Source organism: Numenius arquata, chromosome 4 (genome assembly GCF_964106895.1).
Source record: "Numenius arquata chromosome 4, bNumArq3.hap1.1, whole genome shotgun sequence".
NCBI lineage: Eukaryota > Metazoa > Chordata > Aves > Charadriiformes > Scolopacidae > Numenius > Numenius arquata.
The window spans coordinates 17,880,848-17,906,850 of record NC_133579.1 but is presented as its reverse complement, the minus strand read 5'-3'; the positions used below and the strand labels follow the sequence as shown (position 1 = coordinate 17,906,850).

Below are 26,003 nucleotides of genomic sequence, written 5' to 3'. Positions count from 1 at the left end.
TTTACAATTCTGTAGGAAATGCCTGAATCCATTTAAGTCGCATGAAATCTGTAACATATAAGGAATTGAATATGTTTTGCAGAATTAGGTACAAAATATTTTTTTCAAAGCCATCCCGTAGAACAATTCAGGCTTTCTTCCTTGGATACTTGTTGCTGCCTGCCCTGCTGCTCAAAATTTAAGCTGTGACAGGCCATATAATACAGGTTCCTGCTCACTAGGTGGATGAGCAACATTTATGTCTAATATGGATGCACTTGGCATTTAGAATTAATTTTCCCCTATACTCAAACGTGTCATCTTGGAATCTGTCATGGAACTCACACACAAAACATATATATTTGGCCAAGTCAGTCATTACTGAAACGTATAATGGTAATTGGTTTCTGCAGCATTTTCCTAGTTCTAAATTACTGCTATAATTACATATTTTAAACCTCTAGGCTTTTTGTCTTCATTTTATTAATTGTATAGGAAAAGAACAAGATAGTATCAGAGGATGGAGCCTTCTGACAAAACCATAATGCTGACAAGCGCGCACAGCCAGCAGGAGTGCTACCTGGGACCTGAAAGCCCTTGGGTCTGGGCTGGAAGGATGACCAGAAAGCGCTGCCTTAGTGCACTCCTGCTTTGCAGCTGCAGAGAAAAACAAGGAATTGCCAAATCCCAATTCCCCTCCTATTGCCCCCCCAGGATCACTTTGCAATACACAACTGCACTTCCACAAGTTAAAACAGCTTTGGAAGGGCAGACCCCCAGCAGAAAGACCTCTGTAAACAAAATTAAAGCCTTTTTCCTTTTCAGATGGAAAAAACGTAGATTCCAGCTTCTTTCACGTGGCCTCCAGGGAAAGACTTGAGATAATATGGGACCCAAATCTGGTGGCATTGTCCTTCTAAGCTGCATTTTCTACACTCATCAGGAGAGGAGACTGGGCTATGCCAGGACCGGGGGAAGGACCAACACCTTCACCCTCCAGCCTCCCCCTCTACGCTTGGGTCCCTGGAAGCACAGTGGCAAGCTCTCGGCCATGCCTCGCTTGGCAGCTTTTCTATACAATAACATTTGAGTAACCATCCTCAATGTCACCTATAGCTCCACTGTTACTCCTGCTCGGTCTCACACTGCAATTATAAGCGCTTAAGAGACACCAATCTGCTGGCACAAGAAGGGACTGTTAAATCACATTTATTATAATTTCACTTCCTAAGAAAACCTGAAAGATGTTTTTCTCCCCCATCTCCTCCTTGACAACATTGGCTGATGATCAGCAAAGACAACTTTTTTCTTTCTAAATGACAAATACGTAACAGCTGAATGGACTTCCAAACAGGAAAGTGCTTTACAGGAGGCTTGCAAAGCAAGCTGATAATTATATGCAGAATTAGCCAAATATCAAGGGTAAAGGATAAGAAAATGTAGTCCATTTACAAGAAAATGTACTTCAGAAATATTTAATTAAAACTAACAGGCTGGAATTTTCTGTATATCAGGAAAATTAACGTCCCATGGGTTAAAAGTACGACCTCCAATGGGTAATAATTAATGTCTATGGCTTTAAGTATCATATTCCACTGTCAGAAACTGAATGCTTCAAGGACTGAAAATACAACCAGTAGAAAACTCAGCTTCCGTCACAGAATTTGGTTTTACTTTAAGGACACAAAACAGGTACAGCCACAAGCCTGGTTTTAATGGGGAGAAAACAACGGGATACAGAAGAGACGTTCTGCTTCCATAAAATACTATAGGGATCCTTCTCCCCACAGACCAGCACTCCCATACCAGCGTTTCTAGACCAAAAAGCTAGCACGGGAAGAAGATACTGCTTACAGGATTTTTCACATTCTTCAGAAACAAGTCCTGTTTGTCAAGTATAAAAATATACTGTCTGCAGCAAAACTGTATACATAGTGTAAATGTTTATAACCTTGCTCTCTCAGTGTATAACTATTTATATATATTATTATACACATAAAGAGAAAGACTTCCCTTTAATATTCTGCCTCAGTTGAGAATTTAGGAAAGCAGCAATTATTAGGCACAAGATGGCTAATACTAATTAAATAAGTCAACTATTGCACAACTTAACACTAAGAAAAATGACACGGTTCCGCAGATTGTTTTAGAAGCTTCAGTGGACAGAGCTAAAATTCTTCTCTTTTGTCATCAAAGGGATACAAGGAACACGGATAAGCAGCAAGCCTTGGTGTCTGCAAGCATGCAGAATATTGCATTACTTTCAATCTAAGGTAGAAATAAACAGATTTTTTTTTTTTCTGAGAAAACACAGAATCCTCATTTTTTAATATATTCAAGTATATTATTTCTCATTTTATTATAATTACCAGAGGAAAAAAATCTCAAAACTGAGATTGTTTTTTTTTTTGCAATAAGCTATTTTCAGGAGTTCGAAGTTGTCAGCGCTCTCTGCATCTTTTGCAGAACAACAAAAAGGGAGGAAAACTCCTGGTGTATAATAACCCGGCAGAGGGAACCGTGCAGCAGGAGGAGCATCAGCGATGCCCTGGCACCCGCAATCCCATGCTAATGGCAGGGCAAGAAACTGCCGGGGACTCCACCGACGTCAGGTATTCAGTGGCTGGCAAGGGAAAAGCACTCATGAAAACACATCTCTCTCCCTCCAATGATGAATCACATGGCATAAAAAAAGTATTTTAGTTGAAATCTGACTCACCTGGGTGAAGCCACTGTGGCAAAGTGAGTAGGGGTTTGGCCCTTAAAAGGATAAGTGAATGCAAATTTTACTATCACATCATTACATTTATGTGGCTAATGGGAATTGCTTATTTAACACTCTGGGGTGTGCGGAGACTGAGCTGGAATAGGCTTTTACTTTTTTTTTTCTGTGACTTTTTAGTCCACATCGTTCTTATTAATTTCTTTTCATTTTCTTTTAAGTGCTCAAAGGCAATTTGCATAAGAGCCCATTATAAATTAGATCTGTTTAATGGTATGCTCATCTCATGGCTATTTAATTTTACTTCCTCGTATGTCTAAATTATATAATTTTGCACTGTCCCCTAGAAGCTAGTACGTTTGAAGAGGTATCCAATGCCAGGGAGAAACGCACCCAACTGGAGAATGATGAGGTTTCTACTCTTTTTTTCTGAGGACCACTTTAACAGTAACAACCAGCTTCTCTTTTTTGAATACCTCACGTCATTTGGATCCACAGCGACTGAATACCTAGCAATCTTTATAACTCTGCATAACAAAAGTTGGCTCATAAACATGATATAACAGAATACATTTGCAATTTTCAGGAACATATATTATGAAAACCACATTTTAACCAAATACCCTGTTGTAATCTCTTACTCTCAGTGCTATTATAATTTGTTCTTATCTCTTCCTCCTTACATTTAATTTAAGGTTTCATGTCCATGAGTCTCAGGAATTCCTTGGCACAGGCAGTTCCTATATTATCAGAAGAGGCATGAATACAATGATTATAAAGCAAAGGTAACAGGGGAAAAATGTATTAATACCTAAAATCTCATTAAACCTTCCATAGAAAAGGTATTTATACAGGAGCCAAAATGACAGAGCAAGGAGGATGTACTGGAGGAGGTATTAAAACACCAGTTCTTATGAGATTTAAAAGAAAATGTTACATTGCATTTTAAAGAACAGATAAATCCCAGATACTGAGTGGAAGAATGTCAAAGCTTTGTAGAAATATTTGCTAAAGATTGAAGAACTGAATCTTTACATGGAGATCATTTCAAACATCTTAAGATTGTTATTCGAGCATGGAAGTGAACAAAAAGTTAAGGGCAAGCTCAGAGGGCTAATAAAACATTTAGAAGAAATTGAGATAGACAAGAAGTGGTGAATAGTCTTAAATGCGGAGTAAAGCATGTGAGAAGCAGATGGGAAGGATCTGAAATGACGAATGAGGTGGTATCATCAGGGAACGCATCGGAGACAAAAATAAAAATATAAAAAAGAAAGAAACATGGGATTTGCTATAACCTGCCTGATCAGAGGCAGCACCAGGAGCAGAGATGAAAGCAAATCAGACATATTACAAAATGAACTAATAGTCATTGGATCTAACCCACATGGACAAACCGACACGTTAACTGGAAAAGAATAAGTTGCACAACGCTGTGCAGTCATGTTGCAGGAATGCTACTTACAAGAGAGTGAACTACAGCTTTCTACACCACAGACGAACAGAGAGATGATGAGATGTGTAACTAAATGACAGCTGAGCAAAAGAGGTCACAGAAAACATTGGGGTGAACTAGAAAATGGATGGTTAAGGCTCCAGAAGTCAAAGAAATACCCTAATCTCCGTTTGTCTGAAAAGAAATTTCTTCCACGAACAATTAAAACCTGTATTTTCCCCACTAAACAGGTGATCTAGCTACCTAGGAGATTCACACCAGAAGCGATAATTACAGTATGAAACACAGCTAATACAGGAACTCCTCCGATGTAGATAACATACTGGTTGACAGCCTTATGGTGGGTGCAAGGTCCTGAATGTCCAACAGAAATAGGCTCTGTCACAGCCTCCTCCTGGAATGTTCAAACCCCCCATTTCCAAATTCAGGACCACCATTCCCCCAGACCCAAATGGCACTTGTAGAAACACGGTCATTTTAGAAGAGAAAGGAATAAAAACTTGGGATGGGATGTCAAAAGCTGGTGACTCAGAGCTAGAAAACCTATATATGTGGGCAGATGGAAACCATCTCCCACATCGCACGATGGCAGCAAGGGTGAGGCCAGGAGAGCACTATCCCCAGACTGCAGATGATGGGCCAGGGAGTTTCTGTTTACCATATACCTTCTCTCTCTGCTCTGGTACACCGGAGAGATACAGACAGATAAGAGGAACCAGCTGCAACCCAAATCTGCATCTTTTCACACGAGGTTGGGCAGGTCAATGTTTTAAAAGCAATTTCAATCGTGTGGCAGCCAAACCTCCTGAACCTCTAGGTTGCATTACAGGCTTCAGATGTGGCTGAGAGGGGTCTGTTCTCTGCTCTCCAGCTGTTCCCCCACCCCAAACCAGGATCCTCATCCCCACAATCCCCATCACTTTTGACAAAGTGAGGTTCCTCCATCTGACAGACACTGAAATTGCTGACACTTCCCAAGACATCCTGTCTATCCCTGACCCTCACAGTTTTGCTTATCTCCAGATACCAAGCACTCCTTCAAGCCCTTTTGGGAGGATGGGATAGACCTTCTGGAGATGGGATAGACCCATCTCCAGAAAACTTAAGTCTTGCAATCCCCAAATAGGCTGTTCCTTCAGCTAAACCACTGTCTACAGACCAGCACCACAGGCCCCCTTTTCCTCTAGGACCCTGAGACACCTCTCCAACTGGCCAGCTCTCTGATCGACCCACCCCACGTGCCAAGTCAAGGAGACCCGGAGCAGAAGCAGGGACTGCAGATATCTGCTGCCATCCCTCTCTCATCACGACAGGCGTTCTGCTTCAGCTGTTTGTCAGGACATCAGGCAAAGAGCAGCGACGTGCAACAGCTCACCTGCACACCCACAGCTCCATTGCCACAGCCTGACCACCAGTATTTTATGTTTTACAACACCATGTCTCCTTGTTCCTTTTTTCAGGCTCACTCATGTGTTCAATCTGCTGAAGAGCAGACCGCAAGCCTTTAAGCCCACATCTCCTACAGTGTTTGGTATCTTGCAAATAAGTCCTTAAAAACTTTTTAGTTTTCCACTGCATATCAAAACCACTTTTCCTAAAATCATCTAAACCAATGAAATGTTAAATCAATTATTCATGCAAATACTTTTTCCATCTCTGTTTTTTTGTAACCAAGTTTTCTTGGCAATGATAACATTTCACAGAAAAATTAACAAATATTCTCTTTGCTTGCCAAGATAATTTTACTAAGCTCAAATCCGATTTCATTGAGGTACGTTATTTATGTTTTATCTTGAGGGAAGCTGCCTATTAAGTTAGTAGCAACCGTGTCCTTTTGCTTATGATATGGTTATTACCAAGTTATCAGGAGTACCTTTAAGTTATTAGGGTGCAATGGCAAATTAAGTACTTTGCGTCATAATTAGCTAATAACTTTTGAATTATATTTTAATCATGTTTAAGATGGTCAGGTTTGCTGTGAGTACAGATAATGGAGGATAGGAGCAGAACCAGAGTGCTTATCATTCAATACCAAAAGCCAGAAAGTAGCTAAACTGGTGAATGCACAACATCCCAAAGGCCATGATAATCTATCCAGAACACTGAACCCTTTCACAGGCAGCAATGCAATAAAGTAGAACTTGTGTCTTGGGATCATGTTTAAGTAAAAAGCAAAAATATATTCGCTCCAACCCACTCTCCTTTAAGTCTGCCAATTTTTCTTAAAAAGGAAAAGACATGTTAGCAACCCATCTTCAAAGTCCCATTGATAAATCTGTAAATGCAGATTCCACAAAGAGAACACTGTTAAAAAGCTACCAGAGCCCTTTCAAAAATCTGGACATTGGAAAAAAAAAAAACAACCCCAAACAACAAACAAACAGCAAAACCCCTTCAAAACACCCAACAACAAAATCTTCTCAGAATGGCAGCAATTCTTTGATGTATTTCTTCATACATCAAGTTTGCCCCTCAGCTTTCATGAATTTCATTCAAACCACTGTTAGCTCTCAGTATTTCCTCTGTACCCTCGAGAAGGCTCAGCATCAAAATTCCACGTACATATCACTGGAAATTAGGAAATGCTCTGAGATTCTCCATGAAATCCCTTAGAGAGCTATCAGCAAAATGAGTCCTGGATCCAAACCCCACAGATTGATACCCTAGTTAAGCACGTATATGCTATGTAAGAAGTGCTATGTTATTGCCAACTGCTTTGGGAAGCAAGCATCACACTTCATACACCTGGAGCCTGTGCCCCTGTAAACAACAATCATTGCAATGCAACCATAACAAATTAAGCTTTCCAAGATCTTCACAACTTTGGCTCCTTAGCCAGAAATCCCGTCTATGTTGTTTTGTTACCTGCTGCCTCCTCTCAGAGAAAGGACAACACGTTTCCATAGACGGGACAAGAACACACTTGCCCTCGCCTTTGCAAGAGTTGCACAAACTCCTCCTGCATTGCAGCCCATAAAGGCAAGAGACTGTACAAGTAACCTCTGCGTGCTGCACGGGGGATCCTACGGGGACTGCTTCTCCAGAGAAAAAGAGGCCACTTCTATATTAAAGCCTAAGTTAAAGCTCCTCATTAACGAATAAAATTCAGAGAGAGAAAGCGCTTCTAAAACCTTCAGCTGTTAACTATAGCAACCCTGTGTCCCCAGAAAACACTGTCCTCCAGAGCCTAGAAGAGAATAAAGTATTCCCAAGCATCCTCGCTCCTCTGCTCTCAATAAATACCCGTGGAAGTCACTTGCAAAGTTTGTAACATCCTTCTCAAGCGCGGTTCACGCAGAGGACAACAATTTGCTACTGCTACCTTGGGCAGCAGAAGCCTGTAAAACAGATTAACAGGTCTCAGCCCTGCTGCTGAACTTGGGTTCGGAGTGTCACAAGACAGATCTGCCAGGGAAGGTGGAAAGGATGTTCAGCCTGATTTTTTAAAGCCCTACAGGTATAGACAAAGGAAAAAAAAAAAACAAACCCACATACAAAGCACATTATTAAGGTAGTCAAAACAAGCTTCACAAGTTAAGATATGTCGAATATTAGAGATGCTCCTGCAACTTTCATTTGCAAAGTTCCCCCTGCACTTTAGACTTGGTCTTTAATGACCTCCTGTTTTCCCACAGCACCCTCCATCCAGGCAACACACAATCTGGGGAGAAGCCAGGGTTGTAGAACATCGCAGACTGTTGCCCATGGCACCCCTGCTTCATCTGCTGGCGAAGCAGGAGAAGGTCTAATGGATGAGGATGGGGTTGCAGGAAGGGAACACAGGTAAGGCAGACAGACGCTGCCCAGGAGAAATGAATGCTATTCAAGCGTGTGCCAGATTTCCTGCATGATGGTACCACTAAGTACGCCTGCCTCATTTTTTTGAGCTCCTTTCAGTGAAGCAAGAAGGTACTAGGCTAAAGAATGCTGCAAAGAAAGCATTCAAGAATGACGCTTCAGAACAGGGCTCGAATAATGCGCAGAAAATACAGCCCAAGGACACATGCTGAACTGAGGAGGAACAGAAGATGCTGATGACCTGTTTATTAATTAAGAACCACATTTCTCTGTGCACAGCAGCAGACAATCAAGTATTGGAGATGGTATTACATATATACACCATGAAGATGAGAAACTAAGGTTGCCCTGGCTGCCCTAATGACACTCTTTGCCCATAAAGCTGACTTTAGTTGTAACGAGAAAAGCTGCAAGGCCAGCTACACAATAACACATTTATTATACTTCTCTTGAACATTTGTGCTTTGCTTTACTACTTAGCTCATCTGCTCACCTAGACCAAAAATGGTACTTCCAGGTTAACATCCTAGATTATAAATTCTTTGAGAAAGGCAATCGGGATGGCATGAGAGCATACGCAACAGCGGCAAGGAAGACGTGGATATTACCAGCATAGAACTGAGGGAGAAACACAGGACCATGCCCTGCTCTTGTTTTGATTAACTCTAACTTATATACATTACAATTACATTGCTGTGATTCCTAGTGCAGACACAGACATGTGCCTACATAGAGAGACGTGTTTATGCCCGTATAACTCATTCCCATACATTTACATGTTTAACTGCTTCCATGCTAGAGGTTGTAATGATTTAAGCATTTCAGTAACTAGGAAAATCGCACCATTAACCAAATCAGTTAATACAAAACCTGTGCGCTAATCAGTTAATAGGACAGGAAAGTCCACCTAAAACAGCTTAGACAGTGGCTCTGAGCAATAAATAATGCTTAATGCATAGGTTAGAAATGCCAAAGCCACGCCTGAAAATTCTGCTGGTGGGGGGGGTGATAAAAAAAAAACAAACCACACAGATAACATTATTTCCATTGACAAACTTTACATATACAAAACAGTGGCTTTATTGTTTATTAAATTAGATGCTGTCATGGTGTAATCATCCCTGCAGCCATACCAAACCCAACGGTACGTCAGATGTACTTCTGTGGAGGAGGTAACAAGAGAAGAAAGGAAGAGAGCTGAGATACAGTACAGAAGCAATACAGCCCCATAAATAGTGGCGTAAGGAATAATTTATCCACATATGCGAAAACAGACACTATAATTGCAGCCAGTGAAATCCTCAAAAATACCACATGACAAAACTAAGTGTTACATCACGGTGCCTTCAATACACGGCAGCCAGGATGTGATTCAGCTGCCTAAACACAGGTGTCTGGTGCCACTCGAGATGCTCTAGGGCATCTCTGGGACTCCTGAAGGGCTGGGGGATGGCACAGGGACACTAGTGCAGACTCGTGCCCTCCTGCAGCAGCCGCAGAAGCCCAGGCAGGAACTGAACCGAACCATGGGCAGCTAGCGCATAGCTCCTCTCACAAAATCACCAGAAACTAACCGTACTGAAATCCATATTTAAACACAGTTTAACACCGTCCTTCCCAGATATTAATTTCCGTAGAAAACCAGTCTTTATTAAATATAAAATAACATTGATATGACATGAAGTTGTGAGCGATAGTTTGCAGTGCTCCTAAAACGCACAGGAATTTGTAACGCCTTTAGTGCTATTTTACCCTGCAGTTCATGTTAGCCTCACACAGAGGAGCTGCCTGTTCTCTAGCTTCTCCCCGAGCTGCAGCTTTACACCAGAGGAAATACAGAAAGGAGTGCCATCCGACGTCGTATGACACTCCAAGAGTGTTAGGATCACACAGCTGAAAACTTGTGACAACTCCAACGTAGCAACTAATAAATTCTGAATGCGGGCAAGCAAGTGGGAAACGATCTGTTGGGAAACAGTCAAATAAGCGTAACTCCATCAGTCTGGAGGATTTACTGGCGTGAGGATATAGATCGCGCATCTGCTGTGATCTTCCTGATAGAAACCAGCACAACTCAAACAGCCAAAATTTCCCTGTGGCAATTCCAGGCAGCTCATAAACAAGAAGCTGCCGACCAGGCCAAGCGCTGCTTTCAAACGAGCAGAAAAAACGTTGATCACAGAGCAGCCTACTGCTTGAGTTCGCACATCTTCATTATTGCATTCACTTAGCTTTGAAGCCTTTCTTTAAACACACAGAACCAAATTTAACTATACTTGGATTAATAAAGGAAACTAAAAAAAAAAAAAAGCCATCGCCTAAGGGTCTTTCTATACTGCATCTGCCCTCGCCCCCAGATACCGGTACAACTGCAGAACTCTCGTATCAATAGATTAAGTTGCAGCTTGCACTAATGCCTGGTATAGCAAAAGAACTGATCAACAACCAACACGGGTATGTATGCCAAAAGGCTATGGCTCCCTTACCAACAAGAAGAAAAAAAGCTAACAATTTAGTGAGAAAAATCCTGAATTCCAAACCAACAGCTTTTTAGAATAATGCAAGTTCCAATAATTCTTAGGAACAGAAAAACGTTTCAAGAAGTTCTCTTCCTCTCTGTGCTTGCTGAAAATAAAACATGTTACAACAGCATTACCCCCGCCACTCATATAGCTACTTAATACCGATATTTTTTGCTCTATATCTGAATGTAATAAAATCTTAATTTATCAGAAATCCAGGTGTTTTGGAAGATTTCTGATTTTTTTTTTCTCTCTTGCATCACCACAAGGCACAGATATAATTGTTTTCTACTATCTTTACAGAAGATCTACAGAACCACATTCTCGAAAGGTGCAGAAGCCTGAAAATAGTTTGGAGTAATCAAGAGCTGCACTGTTTCATCAAAGCTCTCCACCCTTACTTCTCCAGAAGCCACTGGTGCTACAATAAACAGTTTGGGGCTACAGGATTATTCTGATTATTTTCCATTACTTCCTAAAAAGCTACTTTTTTAGCGTTTGGAGGCAAGCAGAAGCCAATTAGTGCAATGAAAGGAAGGGGTCCGGAGAAAGAAAGTCTTAAAGCAACTAACTCCAACTATGAAGCCAGACCATCAAACTGTATTCTCTTGCTAACCACCGCATGCACAGAAGTCTGTATTTATTTGCATTGACGAAGCAGCCCTCTGTTTCTGGAGGAAACCTATGGTACAGTCCTCAGCCATTAACTTTTGCACAGCTTTTCTTCCCTCAGAAGGGAAGATTTCAAGATACCTACCAAAAAAAAAAACAAACCCTGAAGCACAGGAGACAGACTGGTCCCAGGTGCCCAGTTGTGAAGCAGAAGGCGGAACCTGCTGCTGAGCACCAGCTTCGTGATGGGTTTTAACAGGAGGGAGAAGGCACCCGAGGTCAGATTGGGCTCTGTGGTATTTACCACTGATATTGCGGTGATGTAGTCAAGAGAAAAGCAGAAAGAGGGCTGAGATTTGCTCGCAGCTTCCCCTGTGAGATCCTTACCCCGAGCCCTGCTGCGCCCATAAAGCCCCACTCCACCCCTGCATCCAGCTGCCCAGGCAGAGCTCCAGCCGCAGTGGGCAGCAGCAGCACAAGCACACAAGAGTGATCTTTGCTGCCTCTTAATTGCCACCAGCTGATACCTACCCGCTTTGATGTTAAAAGACCTCTGGGAGGGGTATGCCCCAGGGATTTACACTGCTGGAAGGAAGGGAGGGAGGCAAAGAGGGAAGGGAGGAAGGGAAAGAGGGAAGGGAGGGAAGGAGAGAGGGAGGGAGGGAGGAGTCCGCCACATCTACGGTGTTAATGCAAAGGCAGTTAGCGATGGCTTTGCAGGGATCAGTGAGGAGTGTTGACTAAGACTTGAGCCTCATAACAGACTGTCAAAAGGAAGGGATGTTTCTCCACTACGCTTCAAGGGCTGGTTGATCATCGTGGAAAATCCTCTGCTAAACAATACTGAGGGGTATAGAAACACCCCCTGTATGACTGCAGATAGCAGCTCAGGCTTCTTTGCAGGATCGAAGTCAGACAAGACACGTTTGCTCCTTAGAGTCTGTGAACACAGGCAAAATTAAATTCCATACCTAATTTTGGGAGCACATCACCGGCTTACTATTTATCATTTGAGCAACCTGCTCTAGTGGGAGGTGTCCCTGCCCATGTCAGGGGGGTTGGAACTAGATGACCTTTAAGGTCCCTTCCAACCCAACCCATTCTATGATTATCACTGCACACTTACAAAAGACAAAGAAGGGGTTTCACCTTAGCCTCTGAAGCAGGGAAAGCTGACAGGAACGCATTCCTGCCGTCTGAACTGTGCAGTCACTTCTTACCAGGGGGACCGGCTCTCTCCTGCGCTACCCGCTCCCTCACTGCCCTTGCCATGCCACCGCCAGTGTTTTGTTACTACGGCAGAATAATATTAGGACAGCAATAAGGAAAATAAACACTCTCTGCTATGACGGATGTGCCCTCATTTCATATGTATATTTAGTCAGCAACGTGCTACAAACTTGACCTTTATGGGGACTAGATTTCACTAACCCTGTTTTTTTTCAGGACCTCACCCCCTTCATTTTGTCTGCAGCCTCTGCAATTTCCAGTTGATAAAGCTATCATCAGCGCTCACCTTTCCCAGCAGAAGCGTGCTGCAAACTAAAATAATCAGATATGCAAGACCAAGGGACGGATTCCTTCCCATAGTCCCTTCATAGCAACAGAAAGGGCCCTTGGAAGAAACGGTCCTGGAGGAACCACAGCCAAGCTGTCCAACTCGGGAACAGCCCTGCAGAAGCTCTTTCTGCAAGCTCAGGGACGGGTTTGGAGAACACCACGATTAATTTTTCTTCTACAAAAAAGAACTGCACTACTAGCTTTATGCTTTTTGCTTGGTACACAAGCCTGTTATATGTTCTTCATCACTCCTAGGGCCCTTCATGTTTTCAGGACTTCGTTAATGAAGAGAAGGAAGAAGGACTCACACTTCTGATTTAACTACTTAGCATTTTGATAGAAAATAAAGTGACCCACGTGGAAGCTAAATGCAATTGAAAGTCACAGGCATACAGCTGTTTCTATCTTCAAACCAATGCTCTGTGCCTTATAACGAACCCAGACAAGCAGCGACTTCCAGTAGCATCCTTTTCACCCTTCCTTTTGTTGAGCCTACTGAAAATGGAAGCATGAAACATACCTGATTAGGGCTTTTATTTCTACTTCCCAAGCGAGGAATTAAATGCTCACTTGGAACCAGACCTCTGTGGTCCAGAGAGCAGCATCCATTCATTTTCAGAGAGCTACATCATTAATCCAAAGCAGAAGCGGGAAAGCGCAATTGTAGCTCTGCTGATGAGTTTATTTGGGTTAGCTTCTAAGCAAGAAAAGGCTGGTATGAAAGGCATGGCCCAAGGCCCAGCTTTGTGAGACAACAATATTAGAAGCTGGGAAAATGAGAATGCCTGATAAAAAGTGGAGCCTCCAAACATTATTTAGCTACAGAAAAGCAGACATTTTTCTCCTCTTCCTTTCCTGTGAATTAAGTCTTTCATGGGGGAAATACAAGCATGGAGGCATCTTTGCTGCCACCATTCCCCCAGCTCACATCTTCCTAGAATAACATTTACCACCACTTCCCTGCTTGTGTCTCTCCTCTGCACCAAGAAGATGGACACTGTGACGGGGTTTTCCTCTGCGGCAGCATGTTGGAGCCAAGGTACTCCCTACGGCATTACGGCAGCGGGGCTGGAAAATGCCATGAGCCATGGCTATGGCACAACATCTTCATCAGATTTTGGAAGGCCAGAGGGAAGATTAACTTTCAGGGGAGCTTATTCACAGAAGAAGGTAGTGCAGTGAAATGAAACCTTCGTATTCTGCTAAGGATGAGGACATTGTTCTTGAGAACATCAGCAGACATGAGAAAAATCCACCTAGAAGTCAGACACTGGCATATCAGGAGCCAATCATAATGGCCAGCAAAATGTTTTGAAAAAGTAGAAGAGGAAAATAAACACAGTCCACATGTTTGAAAAGTACACATGCTAACTGCCTGCTTTTCATATGCTTGATGGTGGCTTCAGTCATATGCAGCTATATCCACAGCATTTGGAGACAAGGCAAATCATCTTATTGTTTCAAACAGAACATGAGCAGTTCCATGTGACAAACTCCAAGCAAAAAATTAAAAATAATAAAAAAAAAACCCCAAACCCCAAACATTATTCTAAAACTCTGAAATTATATTGCTAGTGAACTAGAATTTAACAGCAAAAGTGAATAAACAACAGCTTTTGAGGCTGCAGAAATTACCATCATGGTGTTATCTAATCTCTCCCCAGAAGTCAAGAATTATGACTAAACCCTTCCAACTTAGATATAGCCTGAAATTCTATGTCAGAAGTATGTCCAATTGCATTTGGCAACCCTTAGTCAAGAGAGAGGCTGGCCATAATTGGATGAATATTTGAAGTGCTTCATTATTCATGTAGGAAGGCTAGGTAAAAAGTGTTTTGTAGTCCCAAGACACTGGAGGGTGTGCGTTATTGGGTAATAACCAATTAGGAATGTTGAGAGCGCTCTGCCTTTAGGATCACCCCGGCCAACAAAGCACCTGGGTGTATGTTGTTGTGCAAAAGCACACACCCACTGCCTACTACTCAGTTTATTTAAGCAAACCTTTCACCAAAGGAAATGGAGGACACCCCAAAGGATGCAAGTTTGACAGCTCAGTTGCATTCTAAAATACTTCTTCATTCTTCCCTTTGCCCTCCAAAAATGCCTTTTTTTTTTTTTATAACACTTTGAATTATTGATACTACTGATTATTGAAAATAAAACTGGTTTCTTCTCTGTTTTATTGCATATAATCTACCAAAGAGCAACATCCTTATTATTTGCAGTAAGGAAACAGCAAAAGATCAGCTCCTAACCACATAATCTGGTAAAATAACACCACTATGCCATTAGGTAAATACTGCAAACTCAGAAAAGCAGAAATCAAAGATCTTTCTCTCATGCTGGTCTAAGAAAAGCATACAAATCACTAAAACAGACATGCAAGAGACTTGAAAATCTTCAGTGTTGAAAAACTAAAAGTTCTGACACACTTGCTCACAAGAACCAGAAATTCAACACTTAATTCAGCTCATGACAGCGCAGTCCAATCCTTTCAAAACCTCCCAAAACAAGGCTAGAATGCACTGATGTTACAAACACTGATTTTTCTTTCTTCCCTTATTTTATTTATCAATGTAATATAAAAAATCTGAAAGAAAGCTTGTATTCGGATCAAAAGCAAAGCAATTATTGTACGAGATGCCCAACAGGACTATCATACCCACAAAAGAAACACTCAAAACTTCTCCTGAACGAATTGCTTGTTTCAAACATGTAAAATATGAAATCAATTTGTTATCAGGACGAACATATTAGTTTTTCTGCAGCGCTCATTTTCTGGCTTGTATCATATTTAGCCTGTCCTGTGGCACTGAGAGTACTGCAGCCTTTTCTCTGAAATCCCCCGAATGCCACCTCACCCTCCCCCCTGCACGTATCACCGAGCCGATGATGTTTTGATGAAGCATCACACGCGGGCCCTCGAGATAATGGATTCAACGGGATACACTTAAAAGATCATTTTTCTCTTTTGTATTGACTGCTTGCGCCGCTCTCAGACAGGAAGGGCTTTCATTTTTTATGTAAGCTGTAAGACCCCGAGGGCCCTCTAAACTGTTTAAGAGGGATCAATTTTCAGATGGTTAGAAGGGGCCCGGCAGAGCTTCCCGGTTTGGAACGCCTTTCCCCTCGGAACGCCGACAAGTTGGGGCGAACCTAAACCCATCTCCCAACGGAGCCGCTCTCCGGCAGGGCAGCGCTTCCTACTGTTTAGGATTTGTGGTTTAGCATTCGCACAGAACTATAATTTACAGTACGCATACAGGGAGCAAAATGGGGGGGGGGGGGAGGAGAAGGGGGGACGGGACGGACACGAGGGAGGGGGGAAGTTTCGCAGAAGCAAAATAATCAGTGCTGCTGATTGGAGATAAACAGCGGTAGGAGCCGCGAAGCAAAGCAGTCCTTGGCACGGGTGTAGCGGCAGGAAACCATTACCCCGTGACAAGGGTTTAACACACTGACATTGTTGCAATTACATCCAGGCAACCTAACAAAACAAATTCATTGTATGGGAGAAAAATATTTCCAATTCAACATTGCAACATTTATTTTTTAATTACAGCACAAAGAAGACTTTTTGGGGTGTGGAAGGACCTAATCCATCATTTGCTCTGAAGTGACACACTTATGGCAAATGCTGTGTATTATAACTTTCTATGCCACAATAAGTAACTACAAGCATTCCTTGTAGTTACTTAGGCAAGGAATGCACAGGGTTTGGGTGTGTTCCTGGGAGATGCTGCTTATCCCTCCATCTCCCTCCTCCCCTGTCAGCGGGAGCCGAAGGCAAGCCACATGTTGCTGCACTGGGACTTCAGTCACTCCTCCCGTTTCAGGTGTGCGTCACACAGCTGGTGACAGCTCTCCACCTGCAACGCGCCGCCTATGAAAAGAGCTTTTACCCTTCGAATACAGCCTGCGCCAGAACACAAATACAATCTTTAATTAAGAGGGATGGGATTTTAAAAGGTCACCTAAAGAACAATTATGTCTACCATTTGACTGACAGGCATGTCACATTCTAACGTGAAAACCCCACTGGGGCTTAAGAGGTAGAATTAATCTTTATCTTTATAAATTGATGAACTACTGAGGTGTACCCCGTTGCATTTAATACTACTATGCTCAACCACCTCATCTTATGAGCAAAACCCCTATAATCTTTCTATTTCTTTCCCTTTCTATTACGTTCCCCTTTCCCCTTTTTAATCCTTCACAAACAGAAGGATAATTCATGGAAACTGACTTGCCAGCATTGCCCTCCTCCACCGAGTGCCTGTTCTGCAAAATGCAGCGGCGTGTAGAAATATAAAAGATAGGTCTTCAGTAATTAGCTTGGGTACCAGACGCAGCACAGCTGAGTTAGCTGGAAGCAGGATAAACGAGTCCAGGTGGAGCACTGCGCTATATTGCTCTGAGCATCTGAGCTAGCCCAAGTGTGTACACACACTGCACTGCAGAAGGACCAGGTGGGAAGGTGACAGTGAGACCACTGCTTTCCTCAAGGCAGTGCCCCTACAAAGTATGCCACAAGAAGTAGCTACAAGCTCAGCTAAAATGCTTTCAAACTGTCACAGGAGTCCTTGGTTCACTAAAGCAGGCAGCAAGTGCCTTGAAAGTGCTTAGAAAATTGTCCAAATGAGGTGTAGAGAGAACTGTGCTGGAAGAGTCCTCCAGATCCTAGCTAGTGTATACATCACAGCTGGAAATACTTTATTTGACTACTGGTTCAAAGACTCAATGAAAGAGATCAATATCAATGAGTCTCAGAGCATCCTTTCAACTGATGTCACTAACAGCAAAAGCATCATCTGAGCTATCTATAAAATTCGCTGGCCGCTTAACTACTCAAAGGAAGCTCACCCTTAACAGCAGCCAGAAAACCAAGGATGTGTGGGGAGAAAGGGACAAGAAGCAAGCAATATGCCTTAATCCGGTCAGGTAAAGATCACTTGTGACCTTTATGAGCTCCAACTACTTCCAACAGAGATACAAAAGTGTAGATGAAAAAAGCAGTGAACCCAAAGCAATGGGGGAATTAAAATGACTGAAGTAGGATCGACGCTCAGAGCAGAATTGGGACAGAAAAAAAGGTACTGAAGGGCAGGATTCAAAGAGATAGCAACATCCTGAGAGCAGTAAGCTAAGAAGAAAGAAAGATTGAAAACAAATGACAAAGCTTGCCGGATGACAGTTGTCTGGTTATGACATGACCACATTTGAATAAACAGCAAACCAGTTAAGTCAGAGGACATGTCCATGTAACAGGAACTGGTGACGTTCCCCTGGCCAACACAGCATTTATGTGTTATTTGCAATAAAATGAGTACAGATAACCACTGGGTCTTAAGCAGTTTTCACCATTTTCTGTGCAACCTTTGCAAATATATCCCCAAACAGCAAACAGACTTGTATACGTGAAACCCAGCCAGAAGGTTGATCATTACCAGAAAGAAGTAAGCCAGAAATTGGAATCTATATCCTAAAGCTTCAAACACACCCAAGAGGTGGCCGGGTGTTGACGGTAAAACTGGAAGCCAAATGTTTATACTTCTGCAATTAGTTACGTACTAGATGCCAATTTGCTTAGAAACTACATTGCAATTTATGAAAGACCACTGAAGTACAAACTGTTTATGCGGGAGCAGGAGGAGAACCCAGTGCTAACACACAGAGGTTCCTGAGTGCGAGGACAGAACAGCAAAAGGCAAAACAAATCACTGTGCCTGAGGACCACAGTTCAAACCTGGACCCTATCAGAAAAGACCGAGAAGCAGGATACTCCAGTGCCACCTCAGTTTCTAAAGGGCTTTTCCTTATCAGACCAGCAAGACCCATAGACTCAGCACTCCTTTTTTTCCTCCCCCCTGAGTACTTTCATGGTCAGTTAGAATGAGAAATACTGTTTGGGTGCCTTCAGCCATGCTCCTGGGTAGAAAAGTGCAAACACTACAACAACAAACTGTTTCTCACTGACAAATTTCCATCCATGGAGCTGATATCAAGCAGCCTTTGCAATGAAAGGATTTCTCAGAGCACAAACCCTTCAGCTAGTTATTGGCAACCTCCCTTCTCCCTGACTTACAGGCTGGTCCAACCCATACAACCTCACACGAGCCTACTGGGAGAAGGATCTATGAGCCATACTGACAATATGGATATGGATTTTCTTCTTTCCCCTCAAGAAAAATGTTTGTTACTTCAGAGGACTACTAGCCTCAGAAATAAGGAGCTGAAGCCTTTAGCTTTGTAACACTCCTGAACACAGAAGTTTATTCCCCTAAATATTTCCATCCACGCTGTCGTAGCTATGTAGCCCTAGCTAAGCATGGTGTGAGCCCCTGCGACAGCAAGGCTGCACATCTACTTTCTCTGGGTCTGTATATGTGCAAAGAGTACTCTAACAATCCACTATCTTGATTTCGCTGTCATTTTACACACTTGAATGCAAAAGCATTGAATAAGTAGAAAACACTGCTTTTTATCCTCCGAATAAATAATACACAAAACCACTTCTACTGACACTTAGAACAGGAAGACATCATCTCCGTGGCCCCTTCCAGTGATGACTCACCACCAGCTACTGACCACATGATGTGAGAACCTGCTAATCTGATCGTGCTATTTCTTTCACCTAGTCACCAGCCACAAGCAACAGCAACGACTTGCTGACCTCGCAAGTGAGACATACTACAAGACTAAGATTCAGAAAATAGTCATTTCTACTGAGGCGACAGTGATGACTGACCTGTGGTGATCATTAATTCAGGCAAAATGAGGTCAATATATACCCTAAGTTCAATAGACGTACCCAGAGATACAATTAATCTTGGTTCAGCCAGGACCAGAAAACACCCCTCTGAGCTCTTTATTGACAGAAGTGTGTTACCAAAGATTTTTCTTTACAACATCAGTTGCGTAAATTCTCTGAATTTCTTGGAATAGGCATAAAGTATATTATGATTCACAGTTCTGTTTCTATTTTCCCCCCAAGTTTGTATATGTGGTTACACCAACCAAAACAACTGTACTACCTAACTGTAGTCTGGTCCTCATGAATCAACACTTCATTTTTTATTATACATGTAACTGATGATACCAACATCATCAAGTGTTTTTATCTCAGTTACTGGCATCTATAAATATTTACGCTTAGAGATAGTAATCTTTTACACTTTCAGTCATCATCCCAAAGCATTTTACAAATTGCTTTTTTGTGAAGCTTGGTGGGAAGCAACGAAAACTCACAAGTTAAATTGGTTATCTTGGGTTACAGAATGGGTCAGTGAGAGTGTCAATGTACTTCCCTACCCCAAGCCCTCTCTTCCCTTTGCCACATGACCATGCAGCAATCAAATGATGAAATATAGAAGGTGAATAACTAGACGAGCAAGCCAGGATAGGTAACAAAGATTAAACTGAGCCTCTGTCAACTTCTTCTGCCTACTCCCCCCCTGCCAGGAATGTTACAAAATATTAAAAATCTGCAACCTAGACCATTCAGGCTAACACAGCACACTGAGTTAATGTATAGCAATATTGAGAACTCTCAAGGAAGCTTGCTCTTCACAGCTTGCAACACAACATTTGTTCTCAAAATGTGGAAGCCTACTATAGTCTGGCTACTGTAGTGTCACAGTGATTTAAGAGCTACCACCTCAACAGGCTTTGATGCTGCTACTCTACAAAGATCACCTAATACCTCCACAGATAGAGATGTGCCTTTCAGGAAACACAGAGAGCGGAAATAAGGATGTAGTAACACTCACTCTGACAGTACGTCCTTAAAAAAAAAAAATAAATCCCCAAATGCTCATTAATTAGAAAACTTTGGATTTATTTCTTTAAACCATTGGCATCACGTACAGCAGTTTCAGAAGTACTATCCAAGGCGGGTAGGAATCGTGTGACGGGGCTGCTCTCACGGAGGTGTTACAGAGGGAGACCTACACAAAGTGCAGAACACCTCCACCACAACAGACTTCCTACCGAACCAGAAGTCTCCAGCATGGCATTGCAACCTGCAGAGGTTTGAATTAAGGGTCACACTGGTGTCTTATTTTGGAACTGGGGACAGTCTACAGACAACAGAAACTGCCAAAGCTCTGAAACAGGCAAACAGCGCTAACCTGCCTAATTCATAGCATGTCCTTGGAGGTCCACCTACATAACCTATGAAGGGTAAGTCTTGCTCGCAAACTGTCAAAAAAGGACAAGGACAGTCTGGGCATTCTCCTAACTATTTCTGTGTTCTGATGCAAAAGAAACCCTTACCAACGAAAAAAATGCCAGTGTCCTAACTGGATCCAAGTGTGTGAAATTTGATTTCCCTGAGGGCTGAGAGTGAAGATTGGGTAAGAAAACTGGGACACGAATGGATTGGTACATATGAAAACCTGAAACAGCCCTGGGCAGAAATTTGGAAGTATTGTGAAATACCATATAAGAAGAATCCATCTTCATATGCAGGGACTAACTCAAGACAGGAGGTGTACCAATGCAAACAGATACCCCAAAAGGTTCTACAAAGAAATATACACAAGGGTTTTTAAAGAAATCTTCCCATTCTGTGGGAATTTCCCATCTGCCTACAGGATGTGGCAATCCAGTGTCATGGTGTTATGCAAATATTTGTACCAGATGACTTGGACAGAACTAATTAAAAGTCCAGATGCTTTGAACCTTCTGAGATAGACAACACTGCTGATATTGCTGATATCCAAGATATCAGACAGCTGATGCTCATATGATCAAAGTTAAACATCTTCCCATTTAGTTCTGATAGTCAGTTGAGATTGTCTTAGCTGGTGCACAATAACTTTTGGTAGATACCATACAGACAGCTTTAAGGCTAAGAGATGTAGGAATGCCAACTCCAAGCAAAGGGTTCAACCCTACTGCAAGATGATAACGTACTGAAAGAAGGAAAGTAGGGCTGCTCACGTTCAAATATCAGAACTAACAGGCCTGTCCTTCCTCTACTCATAGTCATAAATCCTAAAGACTCAACTCATTTTCCTCAGACTCTCCAGTGACCACAAGGAACAATGGGACAGCATGCATGTGCCTCAGCTCTCAGCTGAGAAAGGCTGCTTTAGCAGACCCTCATCTTCTATCCATCTTTGCTGGAATAAAAACATTGAGGGTTTTCTTTCTGGGCAGTGGAAAGCACACCTATTTTTTTAAATCTTCACTTGCAAAAACAAAATAATAAAAAAAATTAGTGCACCCAAATCTTTAACAGACAACTTTGTGTTGCCAAATAGCATCCTGCAGATCTAGTAAGTTCAAGCAAACGAAAGTTTTTTGAGAAGAGGAGGGCATGATCTAGTTCAAAACAGAAGAAATTCCAAAACAGTAAGTTTGGTCCACTCACATGGACATATGAATAACAAACCATCAGTCAACAGCTCAAAAGCAGGAAGAACAATATGGATGAACGCATCAAGGTCTACCATCTTGGTGGAGAGAGCTGCACAAAAGGACACCTGCCCCCTCCTCAGGCATTTAAAGGAAATTCCTATTTCTTTCAGTAGACTGACCTTACGTTAGGTCTTCTTCGTAGATATACAAATTCAAATTGCCTCTTCTTGAAGCCTAAGTCTGGCAAATTGTATTATTCAGCTGCATGAGATCATGTCTGAGGCATGGTCTCACTGGTGGCTTGGAAGAACCTGAAGCTTGTTGATGAGATAAAATAATCATATGAGATCTTCCTTGTGAAAACAGTAGGTTCACACTGGTCTGGAAGATATCTGGGCTCCTTTAAATTCTACACTACCGATTTTTAAATGAATTTTGGGTGGGGTTTTTTTTAGGATTATTTTAGCTTCAGAAATTAAAATTGTAGGATTACTCAATTCAAACCATCTGTTAGATAAGGTGCTTGTCTGCTGGATTGCTTCACTGTGTCAATCTTTGGCCAAAACACAGATAGTCTTCAATTCCTTGTGTCCGTCAATCACAAGAGCATTTGCAATAAGCCCTCAATGGCCTTCCCATAGCAAAGGGCAGGGACCCAGCACCAGTAGCAAGATGCTTTTATAGTCTCACCTAGGTTTCTTTGGAAGAATGAATGGATACCTGTCAGTAGGCTTTTTACATATCAAGTCACAAACCAGTTTGGGGGATCTAACAAAAGAATTATGGAAAATGAGCCCTGCAAGCTACAAGTCTTTACCTGATATCATATAAGGAACCCTTTTTAAAGTACTCTTTCCAATTCCTACTCTACTGCCCAAGAAGGAGAAAAAAAGAGAGGCACGAGATGCTACTGAACCCAAAGGGAGAAGGAAAAATACACTTGCTCCAAAGCAGAAACTGCTCTATCAGGACAGGTCGCCTTCACATCAGCAAGTCACTGTGACTCCAAAGCTGCTGGTTTGGATATCACCCTTTCAATCTCACAAAGAAAGATGACTCTGGTACCTGGCCCACAGATGAAAGGTTCATATTAGGCTTCTGGCCCTTAGACTACATGTAATACGAGTCAGAAGCCTAATGACTTTCATGTCTCAACCTGTTAGATGCTGGAGCCTGCAACCTATGCCTTGACTCATCCCTGCAGCAGTGCTCTTTCAGGCAAGATAATCAAGACCTTATTTTTCATAGACAATACTTCATATGACAGTAAGCCTCAGGAGGCTTCAACTGGCCCAAAGATATCAATGAGACCCTGCTTTAGTTTTGATCTCATTCACACATGTGATATTGGTAGAAAAAGAGAACACAGAAGCAACGTTGGTCAAAACTTTGGATTAACTAACACTAACAACGTTAGACTGTAGATATAGACTGATTGGGTCAGGCTCCAATTTGTATTAAGGTTCAAATATTACTGGATAATTTGTATCCAGCGCTTACCCTATATATAAATACAAGTAGATAGATAGATAGATACACATACACACTGGAAAAAAACATTAAGGTAAAATCTCACAGACAAAACCAAAACAACTATATTGTGATAGCCAGCTTATTGCTTCATGCCATTGTCTTGACATTCAAATGAGTTTAGTAATTGCTCTTTTGAAGTTGCTAATGTTAAAAAAAATAAATCTCAAGTTCTGGAAGTGGCTGGGAATTCCAGGTTCTAACAGCTACGCTGGAAATATTCACTCATCAAGGGGTTCAAAAGACACTTTATGTCAGAACTGAAACACAAACGCATGTCAGAACGACTTGAAACAGAATGACTATAACTCAGAGTTTGGGTTTTCTTTAAATTACGTTTGAAGAGCTTTAAAATGTTTAATTTATTAAACCGGCTTTGATACTACAGTCATAGCTTCCACTTTCAAGTGCTACAATGGCTCAATTGAACACAGAATACATTAAGCTTAAATTCCACAGCCACTATATACACTCATGAAAGACATTTTAGTGTTTCTTCACTTAAAGTAATATGCTGTCCCAGTGAATTTGACATGGAAACAGAAGCTGCACATACTAATAGCAGCAGCCTCTCATACTGCACACACAACAGTTCCAGACACCATCACTACTCCAGCTACTGAAAAAACGCTAAGTAATCACAACTCCTACAAGCTGAGTACAAGCAGGTCCTAAACAAGGTTCCCAAAAATTATAAGATTTGGTTTTAGGAGAACAGCTCAATTTTTTCCAAACATTGCTTCAATCCCTCCTGGCAGGCCTGCGCTTTGGCATGGCTTCTATTACTTCCCTCTGTCTGGCTTTCCTTGAGGAGGCTGTCATAAGAAAGGCCATGTACCCAGCTGTTTCTCTTTCAATATGCCTTTATTTACTGTTCTCTTCCTCTAGCACTGTCAGCTGTTCATGTTACCAGCACTACTCCTGTCCCACCTAAAACTATCTAGGCAACGCTGCAGAGGCAGTAGTACCAGTGAAACCCATACTTAGAAACAAAATCACGTATCACAAAGTGTGCCTTGTATCCTTTGGAAAAGCAAGTCAGAGTTGCAGGATCAAGAAACTCAAAACCTCCCCCCTCAAATGCTGGAAAGACCATGAAGGTAACACCGCCTTCCCTCTCGAGCAGGATCAGGCAGTGAAGGGCAAGCTATAGACTAATACTGTGAACACAATCAACACCTGCTAACTGATAAACCAACTCTTAGAATAACAGTATCACTACAGTGTTTATCTGCCATCACCACCATCATTCACACACACAGTGTTCAATGCACGGTTGTTTTCTTAAAGCTGCACTCTCTTGTTTCATCTGCTCTACATACACCACTTGCTCATGCGTGCGGAGGTTTTCTAACTGTTTAAGACCAGTAAGCTACCACAGTCACAAATGTTTCATTTAGAAGGTACATGAGAGTTTAAGAGTCTCATTATTTGACAAGTCCTAAGATTCTATAAAAAGTATTCAGTTAATGCTGTCCTATATCTTGTTACACACAACCTTGGTTTTACCTCAAGTGACACATCCGAGATTACACGTTGATACTACAGGAGAGCGGTTACTGCTCCAAAAGAAACAAAACAAATATCCTAACACCCCCACCCTGGGACTTAAATGCAGTATTGTTACAGTTTTCCAATGTAATAAACCACAGAACGGGTGCCCTGGCATAAAACCAGAATTCTAGGAGGTAGAAAGTAAGTGCTCTTTACCATTGAGTTCATGCTAGTACATACACATAGGGATTTGCAGGAGTGCCATTTGTCTGAAACACAGTGGAGCAGAGAAAGAAAAGTCAGTCTCTAACCCCCTGCCAACAAAGAAACCTAATTTAATTTTGAAACAAAAGAAACTAAATTTATCAATCTGAGACAGCCCCAGGACGTCCAAGCATGAAACGGAAGAAAAGGAGTTGCCGAAGACATGCAGAACAAGCTTTTTAAAGTTACCTGGAATCGGGGTATTTTGTAAGCGTGGCCAAGCTGCTGGTATACATGTGCCCACCCACATCAATGTGAACTGGTGCGTTGGATTTTGTGAGCTGTGCTGGAGTGGGGATGCCTTGATTGTTCAATGGAGATGCAGGGGATCTAGTGATCAGAGGTCTTGACATATTGGGCCGACTGTCCTGTGAAGAGATAGACCTGGGTTAATGATCTCCTTAAAAACCTCACAGAAACCCACAGTCTCGAGTCAATAGCACTGTCTCAATAGTCTCAGCTTTTGATGTTCATCTTATTTGAGCACAGACAAATATTTGGCAGTTTTTAAAATCAATCCAGCTCTAAAAGTCTTAACTGGCTACGTTTTAAATAAGCGGGGAAAATGCAGTGATAAAACCCACAAAGTAGAAATCGCGTTCAATGAAACAAGTTCTTCCTGAATACTGCTCATGACAGACAACCCGTACCAAAAAAAAAAAAAAAAAAGCTCATTCTCGTATTTAAGAGCTGATAAAGGCTC

At 42.0% G+C, this 26,003-nt stretch overlaps 1 protein-coding gene across 1 annotated transcript in view; it reads right to left on the bottom strand.

Moving 5' to 3' along the window:
• Positions 1 to 25,674, bottom strand: part of KCTD1 (potassium channel tetramerization domain containing 1) — a 33,979-nt gene extending 8,305 nt beyond the window's left edge. Inside the window, exon 1 of the mRNA XM_074146573.1 lies at positions 25,490 to 25,674. Coding sequence (XP_074002674.1) covers positions 25,490 to 25,653 — 164 coding nt within the window. The 5' untranslated portion in view covers positions 25,654 to 25,674. The remainder of the gene's footprint in view (positions 1 to 25,489) is intronic.
• Between the last annotated feature and the right edge of the window lie 329 nt (positions 25,675 to 26,003).